The following is a 24,764-nucleotide window of genomic DNA, read 5'->3' as shown; positions in this document are numbered from 1 at the left end:
TTGGAGATAAGTAACAACTTTTCCCTCTCCTCCCTTCTCCACGCAGGAAATGCAGCATCATTAGGACTAGCTAGCCTTCTCGGTTGTTGTTTTTGGTTTTTTGCAGAAGGAGGATGGAGGCTTGGAGAACTGCTGAGTTCTCACTCACTTTCCTTTTTCTTGTAATGAGTATTCTTTTTCTGTGTTGCATAATGAATTTTTTATAGCTCATGTATCCACCTGGGGATGGATGAGGAGCCGACTGAGAGCTTATGGGTCAGGATGAAAGGGAGGGCAGGGACAGGTGACATTATAGTGGGGGTCTGCTACAGGCCACCTGACCAGGAAGACCGAGCAGATGAGGCCTTCTATAGACAGATAGGAGCAACCTCACATTCACAAGCCCTGGTCCTCATGGGGGACTTCAATCACCCCGATATCTGTTGGAGGGACAACACAGCGGGGCATAAGCAATCCAGGAGGTTCCTGGAATGTGTTGATGATAACTGCCTTCTCCAAGTGACAGAGGAGCCAACAAGGAGAGGTGCTATGCTGGACCTTCTTCTCACCAACAAGGAAGGGCTGGTGGGGAATGTGAAGCTCAAGGGCAGCCTTGGCTGCAGTGACCATGAAATGGTGGAGCTCAAGATCCTTAGGGCAGCGAGGAGGGTGCACAGCAAGCTCGCTACCCTGGCCTTCAGGAGAGCAGACTTTGGCCTCTTCAAGGATCTGCTTGGTAGAGTACCATGGAGTAAAGCCCTGGAGGGAAGAGGGGCCCAAGAAAGCTGGTTAATATTCAAGGATCACCTCCTCCAAGCTCAGGAGCAATGCATCCCAACAAAGAGGAAGTCAGGCAAAAACACCAGGAGGCCTGCATGGATGAACAAGGAGCTCCTGGACAAACCCAAACACAAAAAGGAATCCTACAGAGGGTGGAAGCAAGGACAGGTAGCCTGGGAGGAATACAGAGAAATTGTCCGAGTAGCCAGGGATCGGGTTAGGAAAGCTGAAGCCCTGGTAGAATTACATCTGACCAGGGATGTCAAGGACTACAAGAAAAGCCTCTATAGGTACCTTGGTGATAAAAGGAAGACTAGGGAAAATGTGGGCCCTCTCCAGAAGGAAACGGGAGACCTGGTTACCTGGGATATGGAGAAGGCTGAGGTACTCAACAACTTTTTTGCCTCAGTCTTCACTGGCAAGTGCTCCAGCCGCACCACCCAAGTCACAGAAGGCAAAGGCAGGGACTGGTAGAATGAAGAACCGCCCACTGTAGGAGAAGATCACGTTCGAGACCATCTAAGGAACCTGAAGGTGCACAAGTCCATGAGACCTGATGAGATGCATCCGGGGGTCCTGAGGGAGCTGGCGGATGAAGTGGCTAAGCCACTCTCCTTCATATCTGAGAAGTCGTGGCAGTCTGGGGAGGTTCCCACTGACTGGAAAAGGGGAAACATAACCCCCATTTTTAACAAGGGGAAAAAAGGAAGACCCGGGGAACTACAGGCCAGTCAGTCTCCCCTCTGTGCCTGGCAAGATCATGGAGCAGATCGTCCTGGAAACTCTGCTGAGGCACATGGAAAATGAGGAGGTGATTGGTGACAGCCAACATGGCTTCACTAAGGGCAAATCATGCCTGACAAATTTGGTGGCCTTCTACGACGGGGTTACAGCGTTGGTGGATAAGGGAAGAGCAACGGACGTCATCTACCTGGACTTGTGCAAAGCATTTGACACTGTCCGCACCGACATCCTTGTCTCTAAATTGGAGAGACATGGATTTGACAGATGGACCACTCGGTGGATAAGGAATTGGCTGGATGGTTGCACTCAAAGAGTTGTGGTCAACGGCTCGATGTCCAAGTGGAGACCAGTGACGAGTGGCGTTCCTCAGGGGTCAGTATTGGGACCGGCACTGTTTAACATCTTTGTCGGTGACATGGACAGTGGGATTCAGCAAGTTTGCCAACGACACCAAGCTGTGTGGTGTGGTCAACACACTGGAGGGAAGGGGTGCTATCCAGAGGGACCTTGACAGGCTTGAGAGGTGAGCCCGTGCGAACCTTGTGAAGTCCAACAAGGCCAAGTGCAAGGTCCTGCACATGGGTCGGGGCAATCCCAATCACAAATACAGGCTGGGCAGAGAATGGATTGAGAGCAGCCCTGAGGAGGAGGACTTGGGGGTGTTGGTTGACAGGAAGCTCAACATGACCCGGCAGTGTGCATTTGCAGCCCAGAAGGCCAACCATATCCTGGGCTGCATCAAAAGAAGCGTGGCCAGCAGGTCGAGGGAGGTGATTCTCCCCCTCTACTCGCCTTTCGTGAGACCCCACCTGGAGTACTGCGTTCAGCTCTTGGGGCCCCCAACATAAGAAGGACATGGACCTGTTGGATCGAGTCCAGAGGAGGGCCACGAAGATGATCAGAGGGCTGGAGCACCTCTCCCATGAAGACAGGCTGAGAGAGTTGGGGTTGTTCAGCCTGGAGAAGAGAAGGCTCCGGGGAGACCATCTAGCAGCCTTCAGTACCCAAAGGGCGCCTACAAGAAAGCTGGAGAGGAACTTTTTACAAGGGCATGCAGTGATAGGCCAAGGGGTAATGGCTTTAAACTGCAAGAGGGCAGATTTAGATTAGATGTCAGGAAGTTGTTCTTCACTGTGAGGGTGGTGAGGCACTGGAACAGGTTGCGCAGAGAGGTTGTGGATGCCCCATCCCTGGAAGTGTTGCAGGCCAGGTTGGATGGGGTTTTGAGCCTTTGAGGTCTAGTGGAAGGTGTCCCTGCCCATGGCAGGGGGGTTGGACCTAGATCATCTTTAAGGTCCCTTCCAACCCAAACCAGTCTATGATTCTATGATATAGCTGTCTTGCTTTTGAGGGTCTGCTGCAGATATATGTGAAAGATTGACAAAGCATATAACCTCCTTTTTGTGAGTGTCATGGGATAGGCTTAACTGCAGTAGCTGTGAAAAGCGGGGTGAGGTTTTGGTCTTTAACAGCCTACCTGTTATCATAGAAGTACCATTCAAACATAAACTAATTTAAAGCAGTCTAGGAGTTCTTGTTGATTGGGTGAGAAGATCGTCACGAATCTGTGTCAGGGCTTTCCAGAGCTGAAGGCTGTATTTTGACTTCATTGTTGGTTGTATGTGTCATTGGTTGTATGTGTCGTTGCTTCAGGAGAATCCCGGTGGTGTCAGGGATCTGACACATCATAAACTTTTACCTTCTCCCCCTTTTGTCCCACATTTAAGTCTGAGAGCAGTCGGGCTTCAGTGTATTGCGAAGACCCAGGTTCATTAGTCCCCTCCAGACTATTTCAGTGAATAGACTGCTGGAACTTGGGCAGCAAAAAGGAAGAAAAAATGAGCCAAAAAAAAAAAAAAGCATTTTCTGAAGATGTTTGTGTTTAAAATATCCGTGGAAAATAACTGCACAAAGTGAAATTGTTTATTATCTGCTCTGTTACTACTGGTAGTGTAAGTCAAGAGTTCTTGGCTTAGGCTTTAAATGATGTGTGTGATTTGTGGGCTGTTTCTGAAGTACACTGATGGTGAAATGAGAAGAAAATTGAAGCTAATAGATATATTGATCCGCTGCGTTAGGGTTTCGTGTCTCATGGCGTGGCAGAGCTGCCAGTGAGACACTCGGCAGGAGGCAGGGCCTTTTGGCAGGGACGGGGTTGCATTGCAGATGCGGCCAGCTGAGACCAGCCCTGCAGCCACCTCCTCTCCCTGCTCGCAGCTCCCGAATAACCTGACCCTCCTGCAGCTGTGGCAGGGATCAGTATAATTACCCTGTGGCTGGTGAGGCAGGCGGTGCCTAATGCCACTCCAATTGAACTGCGAGGGAAAGGGGGTTAAGCTGGGATAATGCTCCAGCCTTGTCCTGGCAGCTGACAGCAATCACCTCCAAGCTTTCTCGCTCCAGCTGGCTCCAGGAGAGCGGCAGCAGGAGCATCTGAAGTTTGCTGTACGCCTCAGACCTTACGTGACGGCAGTACGCAGCTCGGTAGTCACTGCCATGTTGCTATGGCAACCCGCCTATTTATTCATTTATTTCCAACTTCGGTCTGATACATCCTCTGCCCTGCCTTTGCTGGAGCGGTCTGTTTGGCACTCAGGCGCATTTTGATGGGCTTTAAATGTATCTTGCGTAGCTAACTATTACTTATACAGGGAAGACATCTTCCATCCCCCTACCCTAAGTTGTTAGAGAGAGGCCTGTCTTGGATTTTAGCATTTTAATTGGAGTATATCTATGCATGTCCACGCACGGAAATTAAATATTGCACTTGTTTGTGCATTTTATGCTTTTAATGGAAGGGAGCATTATATCAATGTTCTCTAGTGCTACTAGAGCAGTTTAAGCTCCATTCCCTCCTTTCCCTGATATTCCCAAGCCTTTTTGGGGGTTTGTTTGAATGTATCTACCTGTAAATATAGCCTAAATCTTCCTCTCAATTTTTTTATAAGCATGAATTAGTTGTTCTTGCATGCGCGAATAACATAGCCTGCAGAATACATGTGCTTTAATGGTATCTTTGATAATCTATGTACAATTTGAACCACGAATTATGAGAGGTAGTAGAAAATTCACGTTAACACTGTTTCACAGCAGAGGTGTCTTTTGAAATGTGTCTTTATCAGTAATAGAGGCTTTGCTGTAAGAAGTGACCAGCTATTTTTGGTTTTTTCCACTCAGCTGTCCCATTTCCTCCAAGTCACCGGCTCACAGCTAAGGAAGTGTTTGATAATGATGGAAAACCTCGTGTGGATATCTTAAAGGCACACCTTATGAAAGAAGGGAGACTGGAAGAGAGCGTTGCTTTGAGAATAATAACAGAGGGAGCTTCAATTCTCCGCCAGGAAAAAAATTTGCTGGACATAGATGCACCAGTCACAGGTTAGTATGGAGTTATGACGATGGAGGGATGGTTGCTGGTTTGGGACATGTTAAGTAATGCATTAGTGTATGCAGCTTCCTAAGGAGCTGAAATGCAGCTTAAAAATCATTTGTTCTCTCCAATACTTGATTCTCTCTGTGTCTGCTACCACTAGGATAATGGAGGCCATCAAGCAGCTTGTAAATTAGAGGAAAGGATCATATCTGCTGAGCCCTTTCTGTTTCTAAGGTAGAGAACATTTTTAGTCTTTAGGAGAAGATTAGAAGAACTTTCTTAAACTTGATAAGTTACCTGGCCTTTTGCACCAGGTATTAATTTCATAATTTTATAGATGTCATTTACCATAGTAGCACTGTTCAGACATACAGACAGCATTGGGCTCTGAAGGAACAGTGGTGTCACAGTAAATGGAAATTTTAATTAAATGCTAAGGAAAATAACGAGTGCAGAAAAAAGGAAAAAAAAAATTAGCAGAATCCCAGTTTGTGTTGCCTGGGGGATTAATGAATTGTGCTGATTGCAGAACCCATCCTGCCCTTGACCATCAAACACTGCCACCCACTCATTAATCCTCAGGAAATGCCTTATACTTTGAATTTCCTTCTCTAATTGTCTCCTGCCTCCGACTGCATTCTGAATGTATGAATGCATTTGCTTGCTCTAATGTGCCTCCTCCCCTGTTTTGTTGTCGTTATCGGATATGAATGCATTTTTGGCAAGAAATCAATCTGTGGCATAGAAAGTTAGCCACTTAAACTATGACACCAAACTATAAAACTTGGTTTAAGAAGGCAGGTTCTTTTGTCACTTTTGTTTCTGGAGGGCACTGACAAAAGTAAAAGATATAGGTTCATCTGCTGCAGAAGAAGGGTTACCAGTCTTTATTATCAGTACCAGTAGCATTCACCAAAAACTACACAGAACTAGCAAAACCTTTATTTTCAGGAAACCTCTGAAACTGAAGAGCATAGTGTCTGGACTAGAATGATGCACCAGTTATTAAAGCTTGTAATTTTAAAAATGACATCCAAGTAGGGGATTGTAGCTTGACCTGGAGAGGTAATGTGTATCATCTTTTATGTAATAATTAGCTTGTCATGCTGCCATACAATTCTGATGGAAAAGATGTCAATCATGTTGCAGTTCATGGATGAATAAAGGAAATAGGACGAATAAAAGGATCCCCCGAGTAGACTGAGAATAAAGTTCTACAGACATTTCCTTTGGCACTTCAGGATAAATGGAAGAAGTCGTAGAGGTGCAATACCATTGTCCATAACTGAGTGGCAGACATGCAGAAATTCTGCCTTTCTGTGGATTTTCTCTTTTTTTTGAGTATGATTTTTTTTTTTTTTAATCCATTTAGAGATGTAGACTGTAGGAGGATGGGTCTGGTGTGTTGTGTCCCGACTGATTTCCATAAGTCTGTGTTTAATGTTTTCTCTCTCTTCTTAATTTTTCTCTTTAAAAAATTATTTCTTAAATGCTTTTGAAGGTATCGGAATTGTTCTGAATTATATTTTGGAGATTAATCTCCTGAAGGTTACCGCATTGTATAACACTGGTATAATTTAAGTCTTTGATTCTTTTTTCAGTTGAGCCTACATCTTGCTTTGTTCCTGCTTTTGAAATTATTCTCACGCAGTGATTGTGATAGTGCAGCATTCTTCAGGGTGGCTGGTAGCTACTCTCTTTTAAGCTAGTGTAGGAAAGCTGGGCTCCTAATGCTTGTTAGCGGGTTAGCTGAGAAGTGCTAATGTTCTGTATGAACAAACATGAAAGCTGCAGTTATGAAAGTGATCATCAAAAGAAGGAAAAAAATAAATTGTGAGGGAAGTTGGGAAAGCTTGTGAGGCGTGTTGTTGTGGGCCTGACAATTTTCTTTGTATGAGTAGTATGACAGCAGGTGACTCGATAAAGAGAATATCAATTGACCGATGATGTGGTGGAAGTGCAAGGTATACAGGCAATCAAGAAATAACTATGGAGTAGAGGAAACCTTTTTTCAAACATATGGAACAACAAACAAAACCTCTGATAGAGTGGAGAAGAAAATAAATTTTAGATTTTAGACATGGTATCCTGGTTTTGGCTGGGACAGAGTTAACTCTCTTCTTAGTAGCTGGTACGGTGCTGTGTTTTGGACTTAGTGTGAGAATGATGTTGATAACACGCTGATGTTTTAGTTGTTGCTAAGTAGCGCTTATCCTAAGCCAAGGACTTTTCAGTTTCCCATGCTCTGCCAGCAAGCAGGTGTGCAAGAAGCTGGGAGGGAGCATAGCCGGGGCAGCTGACCTGAACTAGCCAAAGGGGTATTCCATACCATGGAATGTCATGCCCAGTATATAAACAGGGGAGAGTTGGCCAGGAGGCGCGGATCGCTGCTCGGGAACTAACTGGGCATCGGTCAGCAGGTGGTGAGCAATTGCATTGTGCATCACTGGGGTTTTTTCCTCCCCCCCCCTTCCTTTTTTTGTTATATTCCTTTTCATTACTATTATTACTATTATTATTATATTTCATTATTACTATTGTTAGTATTATATTTTACTTTTTTTCCTTTGCTTTCCTCCTCCTCACCCCACTGGGAGGGGGAGGGGGAAGCGGCTGCGTGGTGCTTAGTTGCTGACTGGGGTTAAACCATGACACATGGCAAGCAGTCTTGTTGAAGAGTGACAGTCATAAATCATTAATATGGGATCCTTTGTGGATGCATTCACCTTTTAGAAACATATCCCTGTAGCTGGTTAATGAGACAGTGATCATCAGAAAGGAGAGAGAGAGGAGAGCATAACTGTTGAAGTAAGAGCACTGTGGATTAGTACAGTGATATGCTTGATAAATGTTGAAGAACATGAAAAGATTTTCCTTAAAGCCTTGTGCAGCCATTCCTCAGTTTGAAATTTCTCTTTTGTTTCTTTTAAGGGGTGAGATAATTGTCATCAGAGAAAATATCAGATTTCTGTTTATAAGCAAAGTCATGTGAAATAAAGTGGGTACATGGAAGACCTGGATTTGAGGGAGAAGAGGATTTGTATAATGGGGGGAGGCATGCAAAGACCCTTAATGTAGAACGCACAATCCATTATTTTGCATTTATGTATAAAACTTAGTCTGTGTGTGTGGTTAGCTGTAAGCACCAATGTGATTGTCATTTTGAGTTAATACATTTTGTTTTCAAATTTAGCAAGGTTATAAGCCTTTTGAAGTATTGCTGATGAATTCATTTGCGACCTTAGCTCAAATTCTCATCGTTTGTACATGCATGCATAGTTTGCTACAGTTCTGGCTTACAACCAAGGTGAACTATTCCTGCAGTTGTTACACAAGGCTGCTATTCGCTGGGTATGAATCTGAACAGAGCCTGAACTAAGAAGAGACTCCCAAGTCCTCAGCTGTCGGGACTCTTGCATCTGGGAAGTGTTGAGGCAACTTTGTCTTGACTTGTGAATGTGAGTTGGGAAGGATGGAGAGAATTGGGTCAAAAAAAGTGCGTGTATTGAGGGGAAGGCTAAAAGTAGGGAGGAAAAGTGGTATTGAGCCACTCAACAGATGACAAGGAGGTGGTTGAGACTGGCCATTTGACTTGAAGACAAGAATATGTGATAGAGGTGAAAAGCTTGGGAGAGAAGGAAGTGGCCAAGAGGCTGAGTCAGAGGTTGACAGAGGATGGCTGGGCAGGCGAAGTAGGAAGATGAGCAAGAGGTTGGCAGGGTATTGAGACTAGCTGGGCAAGGCATCGGGTCTGGGAGGTGAAGGGGCGCATGCTGGAGTGGGCCTGGCTGCAGAGTGACAGCTGTGGTAGAAGCAGTTACCAGTACAGACCTGTCATATGACTGGCAGCAGTGAGGGGCTGGCACAACAGTTGTGGGATCATCTGGGTTTCCAGTGTGGGGAAGAAGCAAGCCAGGCACCCTGGGCTACCAGGATGCTTTCCAGTTGCCTCCAGCACCATGGAGAATGTCCATGCCAGCCTTCACCCACCAGGGAATGGGCAGACGGCAAGGGGACAGGGAGCCACCTTCCACAGATGGATTGTTCCCGACTTCTTAATCTATACACTCTTCTCTTGGAGGCATGTGGTCTTTGTCTTAAGCTTGTGGGTTTAATGAGGTTGATCTACCACTAGACTACAGCTGTTCAGTGTTCAGAGGAAAGATGTCTCTATGGTAGCCTTAGAATTTCCAGTCCTATTTTATGTTCATGACAGATGGAGAAATTGGCTCATTTTTAATTGTTTTTTTTCTAGAAGGCTAAGGAAGTATATCTCTGAACCTCCCTGATGGCAATATTTACTGAAGTCACACTCCAAAGAACAGTTGGGAATGCCAGATTTCGAATTGCCTGGGTAGCTTTATGTGGCGCTATTATATAGATCCACTACTATATAGAGCGATTCTGGGCAAGTGATGTACACTACCCTTTGCATGATGACTGACTAATTACCTGCTTGTTTTTATGGGCCCTCACTTCCAGATCTAAAATCTGCTGTTCTTAAGCAGTAGATCACTCTTAGCACTCTTAACTGCATGCCAAGCATGTGTCCCTTTGACTTCAGTGCATAGGTAACTTTCTCTGTGTGTGAGTATACATGTATACCTATGTGTATTGTAGAATTATCTATAAAATGATAAATTCTTTGGGTTTTTGAATGTGTTATGTCAGAAAAACAAATTTAGGTAAAGCCTTTGATGGCAATGTTGCCTTGCTTGGCTCCCAGTCTATAAAATGGACCCTTTAGCTCACCTGCGTTTTGAAGACATTAATTCACACATATCTTTTGAAGTGATGAGATACTGCTATACTGAGTGGTGTTGAAAGTACGTGAGCAAGCTGATCATGCTGTCTTCAGAGTAAGGTTTGTAGAAGTTTTGTAACTAAAGCACATTTCACACAAGTGAAGAGAACACAACTTGAAATTTGCTCACTGCATGAGTATGGTTCATTCTGACCACTGCATGGAAAAGAGCAGAAAGTGACTATATAATTAAGGAATTTGTAGCATAATGCATGTGCAAGAGAGGTTGTACTTGAAACCTTAATTCTGTCGCATCCTAAATGTGAAGTTCTTTTTCTGCCAACATTTGTGGTGTTCACTTTCATTACTAGGTGTATGATTTGTTGACATTAATGGGCCTCAGTTCACTGGTCCTTTTCAAAGCAACTAAATCTGCACTTTTGGAACATGATAAATTGTTGTTTTCCAACATCTGCAAAAATTACCAGCTACAAGAGGTTAAATAGCGTTATTAATCTGAAGGGGCTGGGATTAAAATACAAGAACCCAAAGGTCATATTGCAGAATTTTATTTCAACAGCTAAGTAGCTGATGACAGCCAATTCCAGCTTTGAAGCTAGATCTAATTTTGAAGTTGGCCCTGTTTTGAGCAGAGCAGGTTGTGCTAGATAACTTTTCTGTGATTTCAATTTATACCTCCTTAAGTGACATACTTAACTACAAGGTAGACCTAGAACTCTGAAGTGGTATGTTAGTCTAATATCTATCATTGTGTGTCTTTGCTTGTATCTTTTCGATTATTTTTCTTGAGGATATTGTTAGATTTACAGATACTGAGTGAAAATAGCATGATATCTCTTGCACATATGACTGCACAAGTGAATAAGCTTGTAAGAGTTGTGTGTTTGTGTTTTTAAGGTAAGTCTTTTTTCCCTGTTGATATCTATTTTAAAAGTAATTAACATGTGCTCTGTTTCTTCTTGTAACATTTGACATCTCTCCTTTTGTGTACTCAGTGTGCACTCCTTTTGGTTAGTCTCTGCCCATCGTTATTAACAAGAGTTTCCTCTAGTAAGCTAAGAACACAAAAACCTAAGTCATATGCATCTTTATAAACCTGTGCTTTTTTGCATATGGTACTTATATGTAACATATGAAAGTTACCGAGGCAGCTGCTTGTGTACAGATGTTCTCAATTCTGTTTGTGTGGGTGCCACCACCAGCAGTGGCAGTGACAACAGTTTATTTGACTGGTGACAATAGCCCGGCCATGTGCAGGCACAGGGGGCAGCATCTGTCAGTCCCTCATTTAGAAAAAATGGAAAATAGGTAAAACAAGCATATACTCTTGTTCTAAACCTTTACATGTTTCATTGAGAAAGCCCTGACTCTGTGCTATCCTGTGTTCAAAGCTTTCTGAAATGCCAGGTGCATGCAGCTTGGTATGTGAAGATAGGAGAGTACCAGATGAAGACAGAATAAAAGCTTATTGTTGCACTGTAGAAAGTGTTTCAGTCCCTGCAGGTCTTTTCCTTGGCCATATTGTTTTCCTCTATTAGTCCTGTTTTTTGCAGCTCCCATGTTTACGGATGTGGTAGATGCAAGGAAACCACTGTTGCTTGCAGAGCCTTCCTTGCTATTCCCTTTGCATCGCATAATGTAAGGTAGGGTGCGTATGTATTTCCAATAGGTATATAAGTACTAACCTTGTGCATGCTAAGGGGGAATACACCCACTTGCAGTTTCATTGTAGTGTCTTTGGGTAAAAAATTCTATTGGCTTGGTTGAATGTCGCAGCCGAAAATATAACTTAAATACTTGAATTGCTTGTAATGTTTGTATTGTAGTGAGCATGCTGAGAGTTTTTTGCAATTTGAACTCTAAATTGATGGGAGGGGAGAAGTTATAGGCATCTAGGGATAGCCTGTGTGGGAACAACTGTGGCAACTCTGGTGACCTTCAGAAACCTTTGGTGCGTTATATGTCTGTAAAAACTATAGAGGGAGAGCCCTTTCCTGCCAGCATATGCCTTTATGATCTTTGAGGCTTCCAGATATTTGCTGGGTACATTATTGCATGGGATGGTAGGGTCTCCTGGGCCTGAATGTTTCCTCACGTTCCACATACATTTTTCCTTTGCCCAATTTCTCTCATTTGGTAGCATAAAATAATACTAGTAGGTTGCTAGTGCTGTGCAAGTTAAAACTTTGTAAACATCAAGAATTTCCAGCTAAAGTGATCAATGCTAAGGCAAGCTAATAAAAGTATTTATGCCCGCATTATAGTAAAAAGGCAATAATGTTTAAAATTGCATTGAACTGTAGCGCACACATAAACAATCTGATGCAATTGTAGAGTCAAACTAAAACAGTTCTTTCTGCTTTTTGCCTTTGAAGCAGTTTAAGATAGAATTCCAACATGGAAAATAAACAAGATTGCTTATTAGGGGCCTACAAGTACTATAAGATCTATCCGTATTAGCACAACATCAAAGTTTGTCTGAAATTAACGTTTCAGTAAAACCAATTTTAGTTAAAACTTCTCTATTTCACACTTAAGTAATTTAATTTATACTCTAAACCTGATGTACTATGATTACTGTTGAGGAAACTATTGAATTTTCAGGACACTGTTATAACTAAAATATTTACTTACGTGTTGTGAAAAAAGCATTTACATGATCAAATTGTAAAACTTCATCCTGAGTGGCTGGTGTTTTCAGACTCCCAAGTCTAAAAGCTTTAATGCTGGTTTGAAGTCTAGATGCCTGCAGCTTCCGAGGGTAAGTGTTAAACAGAAGAATTATTCTTTTCCCTTCTTTGCCATAATGCATTCATTAAAGTTATCTTTAAAAAGCATCTCTAATATTGTTTGTGATACTAAGGGTAAGTGATGGGGTCTGCCCTCCGAACAGGGTGCTGGTTACAGTATGACACTTTTTTTGTATCTCAGCCAAGTAGTGGTATCTTTCAGCTGTGGGTAACTTCTTTAGCTGCTTTAACTGTATAGCTAGTCATTCTGAAAACATGCTGGTATTTTGTTCATTCTAGCCTAAGAATGCATGAGAGTCCCAAATGTTCCTGGTATAACTACATCAGTTTGAGTTTCTGCATTATACTGGTGTACATTCCCTGTGTGGACCAGTAACACCTGAGAACCAGACACATTTCAGCAAATTATTCTCACTCGCAGAATGAATTACCTGCACTTAATTCTCCTTCGTCATAGGAAAATTAACTTTAGCTTCAGTGAGGTAAATGTTAGTTTGAAATAAACTTTGACTTGTTTCTTTCTTAATATCAATTCATGATCTGATTTGCATAAATAATATGACATTTCAACAGAACATGTTGAAACTGTGGAAGAGGAGGAAAGGGAAAGTATCAACAGAATCATCTACTCTTGCATCCTTCTTGGAAACAAATGATAGTCCAATTCTTTTTACATGCCTGTATAAGGCAGATGTGTTCTCTGACTTAAGTGAACTAGACTTTATGAAGAAATACTTGCCATCATTTTTTAAAATGTGTTATATATATTCTTTTCTCAATGTATGCATGAGCGCAGTTTGCTGTTGCAACAATTATTTCCCTTTACATATCACCGTTGAATATGTTATTAAAATACAGAGAACCTGCACATTAAACTCCTGTTAAAAATAATTTATGATATAAACATCCTGCTGAACAGCTAAAGTGAACTTGATTGGATCCTTTAATTGGATTGCTGATTAAAACTGACACTACTGCAGCTATTTTGCATGCTTTATGGAGAACTCATAATACATCAGATCACTTGTGGCTTAAAAACTAGGACTTCCGAAAGAAGGTGAAGATGTAAGGCTGTATGTATTCAAATTTTTTTTGATCTGTTCCTTCCGTAAGTGCTTCTGTCGGTTCCAGATATCGACTGAAATATGCCTGCCTGCACCCCTGGTAGAACAAAGTGATTGCGTCTTGTAGCTTAATTGAGCTACTTCAGACATTAGCATCTGACATTTTGGCAGAGCTGATGTTTTCTAGTAGCAGCTGCTTAAATTTATCATTATTGCCAAGACAGTGGATACTACAGTCCGTATTCTTTACAACTACCTCGCTTGTTCTTATAAATAATCCATCTATAGTTAACTTGCTTTGATGCAAAAATCATAGTCAAATAAGCCAAAGTGAAATCGTGGAATCTGAGATGCCCTTCAGATATGGAGTTTAATTTGATGCTGTGAAATGGAGGATCAAATATGCATTGGGCTTCAAGTCAGCACAGAAATTGCATTGATTAAAAAATAACCACCAGCAAAAATACAAAAACAACTGCTTGCAAATACCTAAGTCTTTAGGACTCTGTTCTTACCATCTTTTATTTAGCGTGTGGGTGCTGCTTCATCATGTAAATACTGACAGCACAGTATAGCATGTTAGCATTTCTTCTAGGGCTGTTCCAAGAAGACGTAATACATCATAGCAGTGGTGTTTATTGTAGCTTCTCAAAGATTTTTCTGAAACTTGTAAATCAGGTTTTTTATTTGCTTTGCAATTATGTAGTCAGTGGCACAACTTGAGTTAGAACTGGGTAGTTCTGGGTCTTTGACACTTGGATTCTTGTTTGAAAATAACCATGAGGTTTGCACTGTGTAATCCTCATCAGAAAGAAAGAGATCCTTTGTTCTTGCCTTTCATGTTCTCTTAGCTTTGCCTAGTTATTCCTCCTTTTGATTCTGGCCTCAGGTTAATTTAACTCAATCTTAGGTCGTAGTTTGTATTCGCAAGGGGTGTGGGAATGCAGTGAGATCACTGCTGAAATTGCAGCCACCCACGTTCCTTCCTCCCCCGTTTTGGATGGAGGAGCTACTGAAATGAGTGAGACCTAGAAGGGGGCAGAGGGAAATTCCAGCATATGTTTGCCTTCCCCCCCCCAACAAAACAAAAATCTACCAGTCACGCACGAACCAGCATTCCCCGCTTTATGTGTGTGAGTGAAATAATAAAGGATCATGATTTATATGTGCATGAGGCTGGAAGGGGGATTGATTCTGTCCTAATCACACCCTACCTGCAACAGCTGTAGAGCAGCTGTAGTGTAGAAATCAAGCTGGGAACAGCTATGGGAGAGAAGAAAAGGAACTGGAGGAGTGCGAGGGGGCGGACTAATAGCAAGACAGAGACAAACAGCGTTTTGTGTCAGCTGATCATTGCCACTTGGAGGTACCACTGCATTCATCTGATTTGGGAATCACTGTACAGATGTGTGTCCCTGTTGTTTAGAGTCCAGTTGTGCTTTTGGAGCTAACACCAGCCATCTCTTGCCTTCTTCTGTGCTTTACGTTTGTGTGTCTAACCTTTCAACAAAACCTGACTGTGAAGCACTGGCAAGTACAAAGGAGATAACTAGCAGGTTCGTTCTTAAGAGATATTATAAATATTACTTGTCATCACTTAGGAAGAGCATAACTCAGACAGCACAGAAGTTGGAAATGATGCTTATAGAAGGATGTTATTCTGGCATGGATGGTTCTTATATTTCTTCCTGCCTTTAGATGCTTTTTCATTAACATTTTAATTATTCTAAAAAATACTACTGGAGCTGAGACAGATACTTTCTCTATTTGGTTTTCTGCAGTTTATCTATATAAAACATTTATAGAATAATTTCCAAGTGTATATAATATCTTCTGTGAAGATATTGCCTTTTTAAATGAAAAAAACCTGCTATAGTTCAAAACATTTTAACTAGTTTTTAAAAAATCTCGTATTTTTAGATTGTCTTTAAACTCTATAAAATCCATGCTCTCTAAATAAATGCACCAATTGTGAAGATTAATTGTGCTGAACAGGAGCATGTTTTCAATCTGCAGTTGATTTCGGAAAATCTTGGGAAGTGTCACAGGGAATTGTGGCAATAGTGTACATGATTTGTACTGGTAGTCAAGCTGTAACATTTTCTTCTGACCCAGGGGTCATTATGTGCCTTTTTTAGGGCATCAAATCATTAAGTCGTGAGTTTCAGATTGTTCCTTGGTACTGTCTCCAGAATGACTGTGTTGGCTTCTGCTTCTCTCTTCTCTTAGGTTTGGGCATCTAAATCTAGTTGAAATCCATGTATTGATACCACTCCAGATGCTAATTACTTCCTGAGAAAATGTTCTTGATAAGTGAGGAGGATCTTGCTCCTTATCCTCTGACGAAGATTCAGCAAGAATTAAATTTTCAAGAGGAACTAAGTCCTATGCCGTTTTGTCATTCCCTTTCTTTATTGCGTAAATAATCCCTTGAGCTCAGCAGTTGTGTTGAACCTTGTGGATTACTTGGTTTAAGTCAGTGTTGTTCCTTTTTGTGAGGTTTTTTGGATCCTGCTGTGTCATCATCTTTAAAGCATGCAACCCAAGGACACAATGGCAATGGATTAAGCTCCAATTTAAAAGCCTGAGGCTAAGAATCAAAACCAGCCTTTTGGTGCTCAGCACAAGGGAAGGTGCTGCAGAGAATCCTTCTGGCTCATTAGGTATATCAGCATCATTGCCTTCAGATGTTACTTCTGAAAGTCGCCATATTGAATATTTGACGGTCACTCTTACTCCCCCTTCTTGCTCCAAATCTACCTCTGCAAGAAATTCTGTCTTTCAAGTGGAAAATACCACAAAAGTATTGCTTCAATCAAAATAGGTTGAATTCAGAAATCAAAATGAACTGCTTGTGAGAGTTCACTGCAGGAGTTTATCCAGCCAGACGAAAAATTTTTTTTTTTTGAATAATCGAGATAAAATTGAGTGAACTGTCTCAGATTTATTTTTTAATAACCTGTATTAATAAAGAACACTTTAAAGTATCATTTTTAATCTATAACCTTAAACAAACAAAGAAAACAACCCACAACACATTTCAGCTCATCTTTCATGCATCTTCTCTTCTGTGTTCGGTGCCCTCTGTACATACAGCCCGACAGCTGCAGGGTGGGAACATGGGTTGGGGGCATTGCTGGTGGCCATAGAAATCAATCCTGTGACTTTGGCCTTTGACGAAGTGGCAGTGCAAGTACACTTCCATTTTCTTTCTGCTTGGCTTGCTTTCTGTTGCAGGCAATAGTCAGAGTTGTCTAGAGCAAGAAATTATGAAAGCTAATGTTGCTTCTTTGTTCCACTTCATTTCCTTTGGCTCTTATCAGGCTTTAAGAGGGGAAAAAGCTAGCCTCAGTGCAGATACACAATTAAAAGTAAAGAGAAGTAGACCTAAGAGCTGTTTGTGAGATCAGCCTACATACTTAAAACTAGGTTATATTTTTTCCCCAAACAATCTCAAAAACTCCAGTTGAAAGGGTAAAACTCCTTTGAGGAGAAAATAATCTTTAGATTCTAAACAAATATGAAAATATGTGTCTCTAAACTGCAGTTGATTATTAGAGACTATGGCAGGTGATAGCCATTTCACCAAAATTTTACTTGAAATGAGATTAGAATGGTAAGCCAGTGTTGAAGTGAGACTAGGTTGCTAAGTACAATAAAGCAATCATTATTAAGGATTTGAGGGTGGTTTGTATGCTATACTTGTTGTTTTAATGATTGATTGCAGCAGATTAAAAATAGGTTTGTAGTCTACTGATTCTCTTAGAATTACTTGCGGTTTGGGGTTTTTGGTTTGGTTGGGGTTTTTTTGTTTTTATTAAGGTATCTGCTACTGGAAATAGACTTGCTCATTGTAGTGGAAAAATTTTCCAAACACACATAGAGGTTATTTATGGCCAAAACTACCTCTTAATATAGAGGGCCAGCATCAAATGTAATTAATCCTGTGCAAATCAGTAGTCCCTCTGTGGAAATCCAATGGCATCGCATCTAGATTTTATTGTGAAATTAGAGAAGAAGCATTAAGGAGATGTGTGGGGAGATGACACCAAGCATGGTGCAGAATACTTCTATGGCTCCCTGAATCCTTGTTGAGGGAACAAATGTATCCTCAGTAAACTGATGATTTTAGCAACGCAAAATGACTTTCAGATCACTGGCACCAATCTAGGTGTTCAAAAGTGCTTCTGCTTTTTGTAGTATAGAGGCTTGAGGCTTCAGAATATGAAGACTGTATCAAATGAATGATCTCCTTCTGAAGGCATCAGCTGTTTAAAATGTAACTGGTTGAAGATGCCGTCTGGTGGTATGTGTTTTGTATGTCTGGCTGCTTCCTGATGTACCTGCCATCAGGGCCATATATTCTTTAATGTGCAAGAGAGAAAGAATAACCGTTATGGTAAGGCCAGAACACAAAGGTCTCCAGTTGTTGCTATAGGTACAGGCTGGAAGACTACCACAAGTGTGGGAGAGAAGATAAGCATAAGCAATTAATGCAAGTCAGACTTTTATTTTGAAGTCTGATTTTCTTTTTCTAAATAAGCATTTGGGAAAAATTTCAGGTTATCTTACTTGGAGAGGCAGTGAAAAATAAACTAGATTTGTGTTGGATTGAGGTGGCAATGAAATGATGAAGGTCTGCCACCTTTGCTTGGTGCAGATTTTTATGTCAGAAGGAAATGTGTTTCAATTGCACAAGGAAAAATTCTGAGTTTTTACAGTAGTTGATCAAACCTTGTTCTGTGTGTGTTCTAAAACCTCAAGGGCTGTATTTTTTTTTTAATCTGTAAGAATATCAGGAATATGAATATAGTCTTTCCTAGTTTTTATGTAAAGCTTTTTTCTTTGAGAAGAGCTTTTAAGGTCTAACGTTAATTGAATGGGTAAAGGTTAAAACTTTGTAGCAATAGCAGTTATTCACTGTGCTACTGAAGCTAAATTACTCACTTTAGCTAGTTTAAACAAAAGCAAAGCATTAGTCTGCCAAAAGCCATCTATCTTCTCTTATGCAGGTTCTTTTGCTCTTATTTCATCACACGCTTTCCCTAGGCATCGGTGACTTATTCTCCAAACTAAAGCTTTTTTTTCAGCATAGAGTTTCATTCAGTAATGAAGATAATGTTATTTTTGTTAAGTTCTTCCTACATTAAGCCCTTTTCTTAAAAGCACAGAATGATTTAGGTTGGCTGGTACCTCTGGAAGTCACATGGTCTTGCCCCTTGTTCAAAGCACAGCCAGCTTCAAAGATAGATCAGGGCTAAATTCTGCCGCTTCTTTTCTCAACTAATCCATCGTCTTAATCTGTCTTTTTCCTTCCAACTTGCACACATTACTCCTTCCCTCTTAACATTGTGTTTCTGAACAGACCTCCTACTGTTCCAACTGTGTAGTGAGGGAGGGAGGTGAGGAGTCCTCACAAAAGCCATCATATTCTTCAAGCATCGATGCTATCCCTCTTAATGTCTGCCCCTATTTTATCAATTATCCACATTGTCTGTTTTGCTCCAAGAATCCTAGTGACTCACCTGAGCTTAGACTGTTTCATGCTAAGCCTCTGAAACATTTCTTTGACTCTTCATCGAAGGACGACCATATGCAGTTCCTTTTCCTTTTTTTTTTTTTTTTTTTTTTTTTTTTTTTTGGTCTTTTTCCTTGGTGACTTTATTCTTGAAAAATCTGACCTTGGAAGAGTTGTTCTCTGAGCACTGAGTTGTCTGTCTTTTCTCAAGACCAAGTCCTTTCACATGTGCTTCCTGGGACAGGCAGTGTTGACATTTAAGCTATCATTAAGAGCTATTACTCTGCAGTGCCTGACTGATGATTATTCCCCATTAAGCTTACTGAAGTGTATGGAGGAGAGCATGGCGTTCAGAGGCTGTTTTGAGTGCCTGCAGCTGTCTCATCTGTACACTCCTTGACCACGTACCCTCTGTGTCTGCCTTTGCACTCACAGAGTATTGCTTATGCAAGACTTTGAAGAAAGAGTAATAATGAAGAGGATCCAACCACCTGGAGTGTCATTGTCCCAACTGAAACCTTGGCCTCAGTGATAGATAATATTTAAAATATGATTTTTGTGTCCTCAGGAGTACCTGGGCACAGAATCTGACTTGCAAGAAATCTGACTGGTACCTTTATTCCACTCTGAGGTGGCCCAAATCTCTTCAGACTTTTGGAAGTGAAGTGTTTGGTTCAACTCCTGTTAGTATTTTGGGGTATAAAAAAGGTCCTTCTCAAAGTATCTATCTACAGGGAAGGCATGGGGAAACATATTTCAGTAAGAAGGCTATGTTTCTAGTTGCAAGAAATTAATTCATACTGACAAGAATTTTGTGGCAAATACAGATGCTAATGGTTAGAATTTTTTGATTCAGTGCCTGTTCTGCTGCATTTTCCGTTTTTTTTTTTTTTTTCTTTCTTGTGAACTAGAAACCTTTTCCAGTAAATAAGTATTTATAGCTAGAGAGTATACTGTATGTGATCTCAATGCACAATTGTTACAGCTGATAAATGTGCTGTGTGGGTGCTGCATCAGTTGTGAGGCTCTGGTATATTTGCATGCATACAGGGAATCATGTAATTAACCACATTAAACTGAGTAACACACAGCCTCCCCATTGTTTCTCTTTATGGGTGTAATTAGTTGCTGAGAGAACTATAGCAGGAAATAGGAACAGTTTCCTCCTGCCACCCCTCAAACAAGTTTTCAGTTCCAATTAAAATAAATTGCATTTTCAACCAGAAGAGATTACTCACGTGATATCTATGTCATTTAGAAACAGACACAGAAAGCCTGGTGTAAAGGTAAATATTAGAAAGGAGAAAGTGCAGGAGAATAATTTAGAAATCCTAACCAATAGGAATTCAAAAGTTGATTCTTTGAAGTGCTCAGTTACGCTCCAATGAGAAATTTCTACTAGAGGTTGAGCAATGGGGAGGGAAGCCTCCTCACAAGATTTTGGGTACTAGAGATTTCTTTAGCTAAACTATATGATGTACTTTGACAGTTTGACTAAAGAGTCAAGTTTTATGTTTTTATATATTTTTAAAAAAAACCCTTTATCTTCTGAGACTACCTAAGGAAGCAGTAATATATGACACTTTCTGCCCAACACCTACTTATTTTGATCCATCAGATGTTCCAAGAATGCATCCTTTCCTGCACTGCTGTGGCAATAGGACTTGTAAAACGAATAGAAGAGAAAAAAACCCTTCATTATGATGCAGTTAGGTGGAAGGATAAGATTTTTTTTTTATTACTATTTTTGCTGAACACAATGTGTTTCATGTCACAAATGAAACACTTGTTTGGTTTTGAAAGTATCAGTAAGAAATGAGAAGAAAAACCACATAGTGAAAATTACATGAAAAAGGAAAGGCCTAGTCTTTTAGGCTATGACGAAATTTAAAACTAAGATTATATTTGCATTCTTAATTAATAAACTGTGTAGGGGAAACCAGCATCTACTTAATAAATGTTGTCCAGGATAAGAGCCTTTTATTCTCTTCTTGAGGATAAAATGATGGGTAAGGTGGTGCGAGACAGATTATTTGAGAGATGATAAATTCCTAATTCTCTGTTATCATCATACACTTCCAATGACTTTTAAATCTTTTGATAGACATTATGACAAATGATGGTTGTCCCTTTAGCTTAATCATGCAGAAGAACTTATGCTACATTGCAGGAAAAAATGCTGTCTCCTGTCCTTTCCTTAAGTATTGTGGCTGTTTAAGACAGTTTAGACATAGTTGTGAAGAAACATACAATTAGTATATTAGTATCACTGCTTTCCATGTGTGGAAAGTCTTCATTTCAGTGACTCCTTAATCTGGGTCTCCATGGTACCTGCTATGTACATTACTTCAACATGCCAATCAAACTGTGAGGGGGATGTGGTCTGGGGAAGATTCTTGGATCAAACAGAAGGGAGCAGGTATATTTTTAAAATATCTCACAGTTGTATATTTTTCAGTAGTTTCTTATTCTGCAGGTGCAGTGAAGCTGTGTGAGTGTGTCTAGTGGAGGAGGCTTTTGGCAGTGACAATGCCTGATGGTCTTTCATGGTTATCCCTCCTTGCTTTCTTCTCCATTGCATAAATACGCTTTTGAAGCCATTTGTGCAATGCATCTTTGAGTCCAAGTTCAGTAGTGTTTGATACTTCTTGTAGGAGAGAGAACTCCATCCTCCAAAAAATCACATATGATCTGCAGCCTGACAGGTACAATATTTCAAAGGTTATGGCTGATATACTAATGTCATGGTTTAACCCCAGCCAGCAACTAAGCACCATGCAGCTGCTCGCTCACTCCCCCCCTCCCCCCCAGTGAGATGGGGGAGAGAATCGGAAAAAAAAACCCCACCTTGTGGGTTGAGATATAAAGACAGTTTAATAGGACAGAAAGGAAGGAAAAATAATAATAATAATAATATGACAATAGTAATGCTAAAAGAATTAGACTATGCAAAGCAAGTGATGCACAATGCAATTGCTCACCACTCACCAACCAATGCCCAGTTAGTTCCTGAGCCGCGATCCACCCCTCCCAGCCAACTCCCCCAGTTTATATGCTGGGCATGATGTCATATGGTATGGAATATCCCTTTGGCCAGTTTGGGTCAGCTGTCCTGGCTGTGTCCCCCCCCAGCTTCTTGTGCCCCTCCAGCCTTCTTGCTGGCTGGCCATGAGAAGCTGAAAAATCCTTGACTTAGTATAAACACTACTTAGCAACAAATAAAAACATCAGAGTGTGTTATCAACATTATTTTCCTACTAAATCCGAAACACAGCACTATACCAGCTACTAGGAAGAAAATTAACTCTGTCCTAGCCGAAACCAGGACAACTAAGTATCTTGATTTAAGATACAGAAAAGCAAGAAATTTTAATGTAACCCAATTTTTGGATAGAAAAAGCAGAGAGTTGGAGAAACTAACTGATCGATCCATGCTTGTTACATTGGGGTTTGGAGCAACCTCACCTTTCTGTGAGTTTTCAGAATGGCTTATTTTGTGAAGTTTAGTATAAAGATGATAATGTAGTTCTGGACTGAAAATCTGAGCTGCATTTGGAAGATCTGATAGCGGTGCATGTCTCTGCAATTGTGTGGTAAACTTTGAAGTAAAAGCATTGCGATGACAATTCAATTGGAAAATTAACTACACAATATGGAAGACAGCTCATTCTCCTCCTACTTCTTCCCCATCCTTTCATCTACAAAAATAGTGTAATTCCTGGCAATCTTCTTATTTTCTCTGCAATTTTCTAGTGTCCTTGATGATACTGGAAAAAGTACAAGTCTTAATTGCTTCCTTTTTTGAGATATAGGAAGAGATTGCTTTTCATATATATATTTTTTTTTTTAATATGTGCTGTTGCTTTTTTGGGTTTAAAGTTAAAATGCTGAGACAGTTTTGTAAAATTGGCTGTAATAGTAAATTTGGCTCATTACGTAAGGAATTTAGAGCATGTTCTTGTACTGTCACTGCTGTTAGTTTGCCAGCCACATAACTACAAATATCCTTTTTGGCCTGATGCAATCACTGAATTATTATAATAATACCATTATATGTACTGTCAGTTGAAGAGAGCGAAACAAGGCTTGCAGAAGATGTTTCCTCAGAGCTGGGCATCTAGGTCCTCCATTTTCCTTTCACCTCCTGAAATGCTGAGCCAGTGTAAGTGACCCTGTCCTCCAGTGTGGCTGTTGACCTCTCGAGCGGCGTTTGTGGTCAGCTTGGCTGGCTGGGGGCTGTTCTGTGGCAGCAGCCTGACCTGCCCACTGGCTGTCCTGTCCCCCTGGGGTCGGGAGCTCCCCTGGACCCGTGTTCAGCTGTTCCAGCATGCTAAGCCCACTGAAATCTAACCTGGCAAAAATTACCTAAGTAAATATTGTGCTTGGCTTTTTGCTGGTTTAGTATGCTGAAGCAGTTCATTTTGCTCGAGGATGTCTGAGACCAGGAGCCGGAGCAAGGGAGCAAGGGGGACTGCAATGACCAGGAGCATGATTAGCTGAGACTGCCGTGAACTCTTAGGCTGAAATTACATTTGCTTACTAGGGAAGCTGAAGGTACTCTTGTCATTTCTTTGAAATAAAGTATTTTCCTGAATGCTCAGGAAAGAATAAATACCAGTACCTGGTAAAGTCAAGTCAAATGCATAATCTGGGCATGTTTAGTATGCATACGCAAAGCATGTAATGCTTTTTTCGTTTTTTTATGGTATGATATTTAAATTATAGGAAAAATGCAACCTTTCTTGAAAAGTAATTTGCTATAGTCCTTACATTGCTACTATATGGAAAATCTGCTGATGTTTTTCTGAGTATTGCAGAATAATCCTAGACTCAATATTTGAGTCATCCTGTGTCAAATGTGCTGTGATGCTTTTGTCATCAAGAAATTCAGTACAGCATGACGCTTCTTTGCTATGATTTCTATCTGGTGAATATGCCTAAATTATACTTGTGAAATTTGCTCAAAAGATGAAAAGGTTGTATTTTTTTTCATTGAAATAATTTTCTGTGGAACCAGCGTAAGGGAGGTCAACTGTTCACTTCTATGCTTAAAGAAAATCTGAAATCAGTATGTGTATATGAACACACAAGATACAAAGCTTACACTTATTTTGAGTTTGGTTTCATGTACTTGTGTGTATATGTGCACACATATTGCACTCTATCCTGGTGAAGCATCAGACAGCGTATACATTTGACACAGATTTTAAAGTTGAGGTGTTTACAGTAAATAAGCTAACATTCTTCTTCAAAAGTAGCAACATTGCTTGTGGCAGTGCTCAAAATTATGGCTTGGTTTGCAATTGTGTTTGTTACTTGCATACTAAATACTAGCTGATTAGATACTAGATGTATCTCTTGATGAGGGATGCCCGTACTCTGTTTTGCTGCGGTCTTCCCAGGGTTTTGAATTCTGTCCTTGCAAGTTTCATTTTGTTGTACTCCAAGGAATATCAGTTAAAAAGTAATTTCTGATGCCTTAGCATCCATTTGCTACTTTTTCTCCTTTTCAGTCATAAAGTCTGTTTATAAAGATTTTTTGTCTCTAGTGATAAACGATCTTCTGTTTGCTCTTGGTTGTATCCTCTTTACGCCATCCTTAAAGAAGCCAGCTAACCTCGTATAAGGAATGCCAATATGTATGTAACTTTGTATTTAGTTCTGGTGGGAAGCTTTTAGCTGTATTGCTCGTCTAGGCTGTGGAGACCTGAAGTGGTGATTTTTTGATGTTGTCTCCTCCTCCCTCTATATTTTCCTTTTGCAGAATCTTAAGTGGTTGATGTGGTGTTCC

General features: G+C 40.8%; 1 protein-coding gene across 2 annotated transcripts in view; it reads left to right on the top strand.

Annotated features, from left to right (window-relative positions):
• The window catches only part of PPP3CA (protein phosphatase 3 catalytic subunit alpha), a 202,859-nt gene that overhangs the window by 82,543 nt on the left and 95,552 nt on the right, over positions 1-24,764 (top strand). For both annotated transcript variants that reach the window (XM_050895410.1, XM_050895409.1), the window contains exon 2: positions 4,681-4,881. In XM_050895410.1, coding sequence (XP_050751367.1) covers positions 4,681-4,881 — 201 coding nt within the window. The remainder of the gene's footprint in view (positions 1-4,680; positions 4,882-24,764) is intronic.

The sequence above is a fragment of the Gymnogyps californianus genome, chromosome 4 (assembly GCF_018139145.2).
Source record: "Gymnogyps californianus isolate 813 chromosome 4, ASM1813914v2, whole genome shotgun sequence".
Classification (NCBI taxonomy): Eukaryota; Metazoa; Chordata; class Aves; order Accipitriformes; family Cathartidae; genus Gymnogyps; species Gymnogyps californianus.
This window is presented reverse-complemented; position numbering and strand designations above follow the sequence as displayed.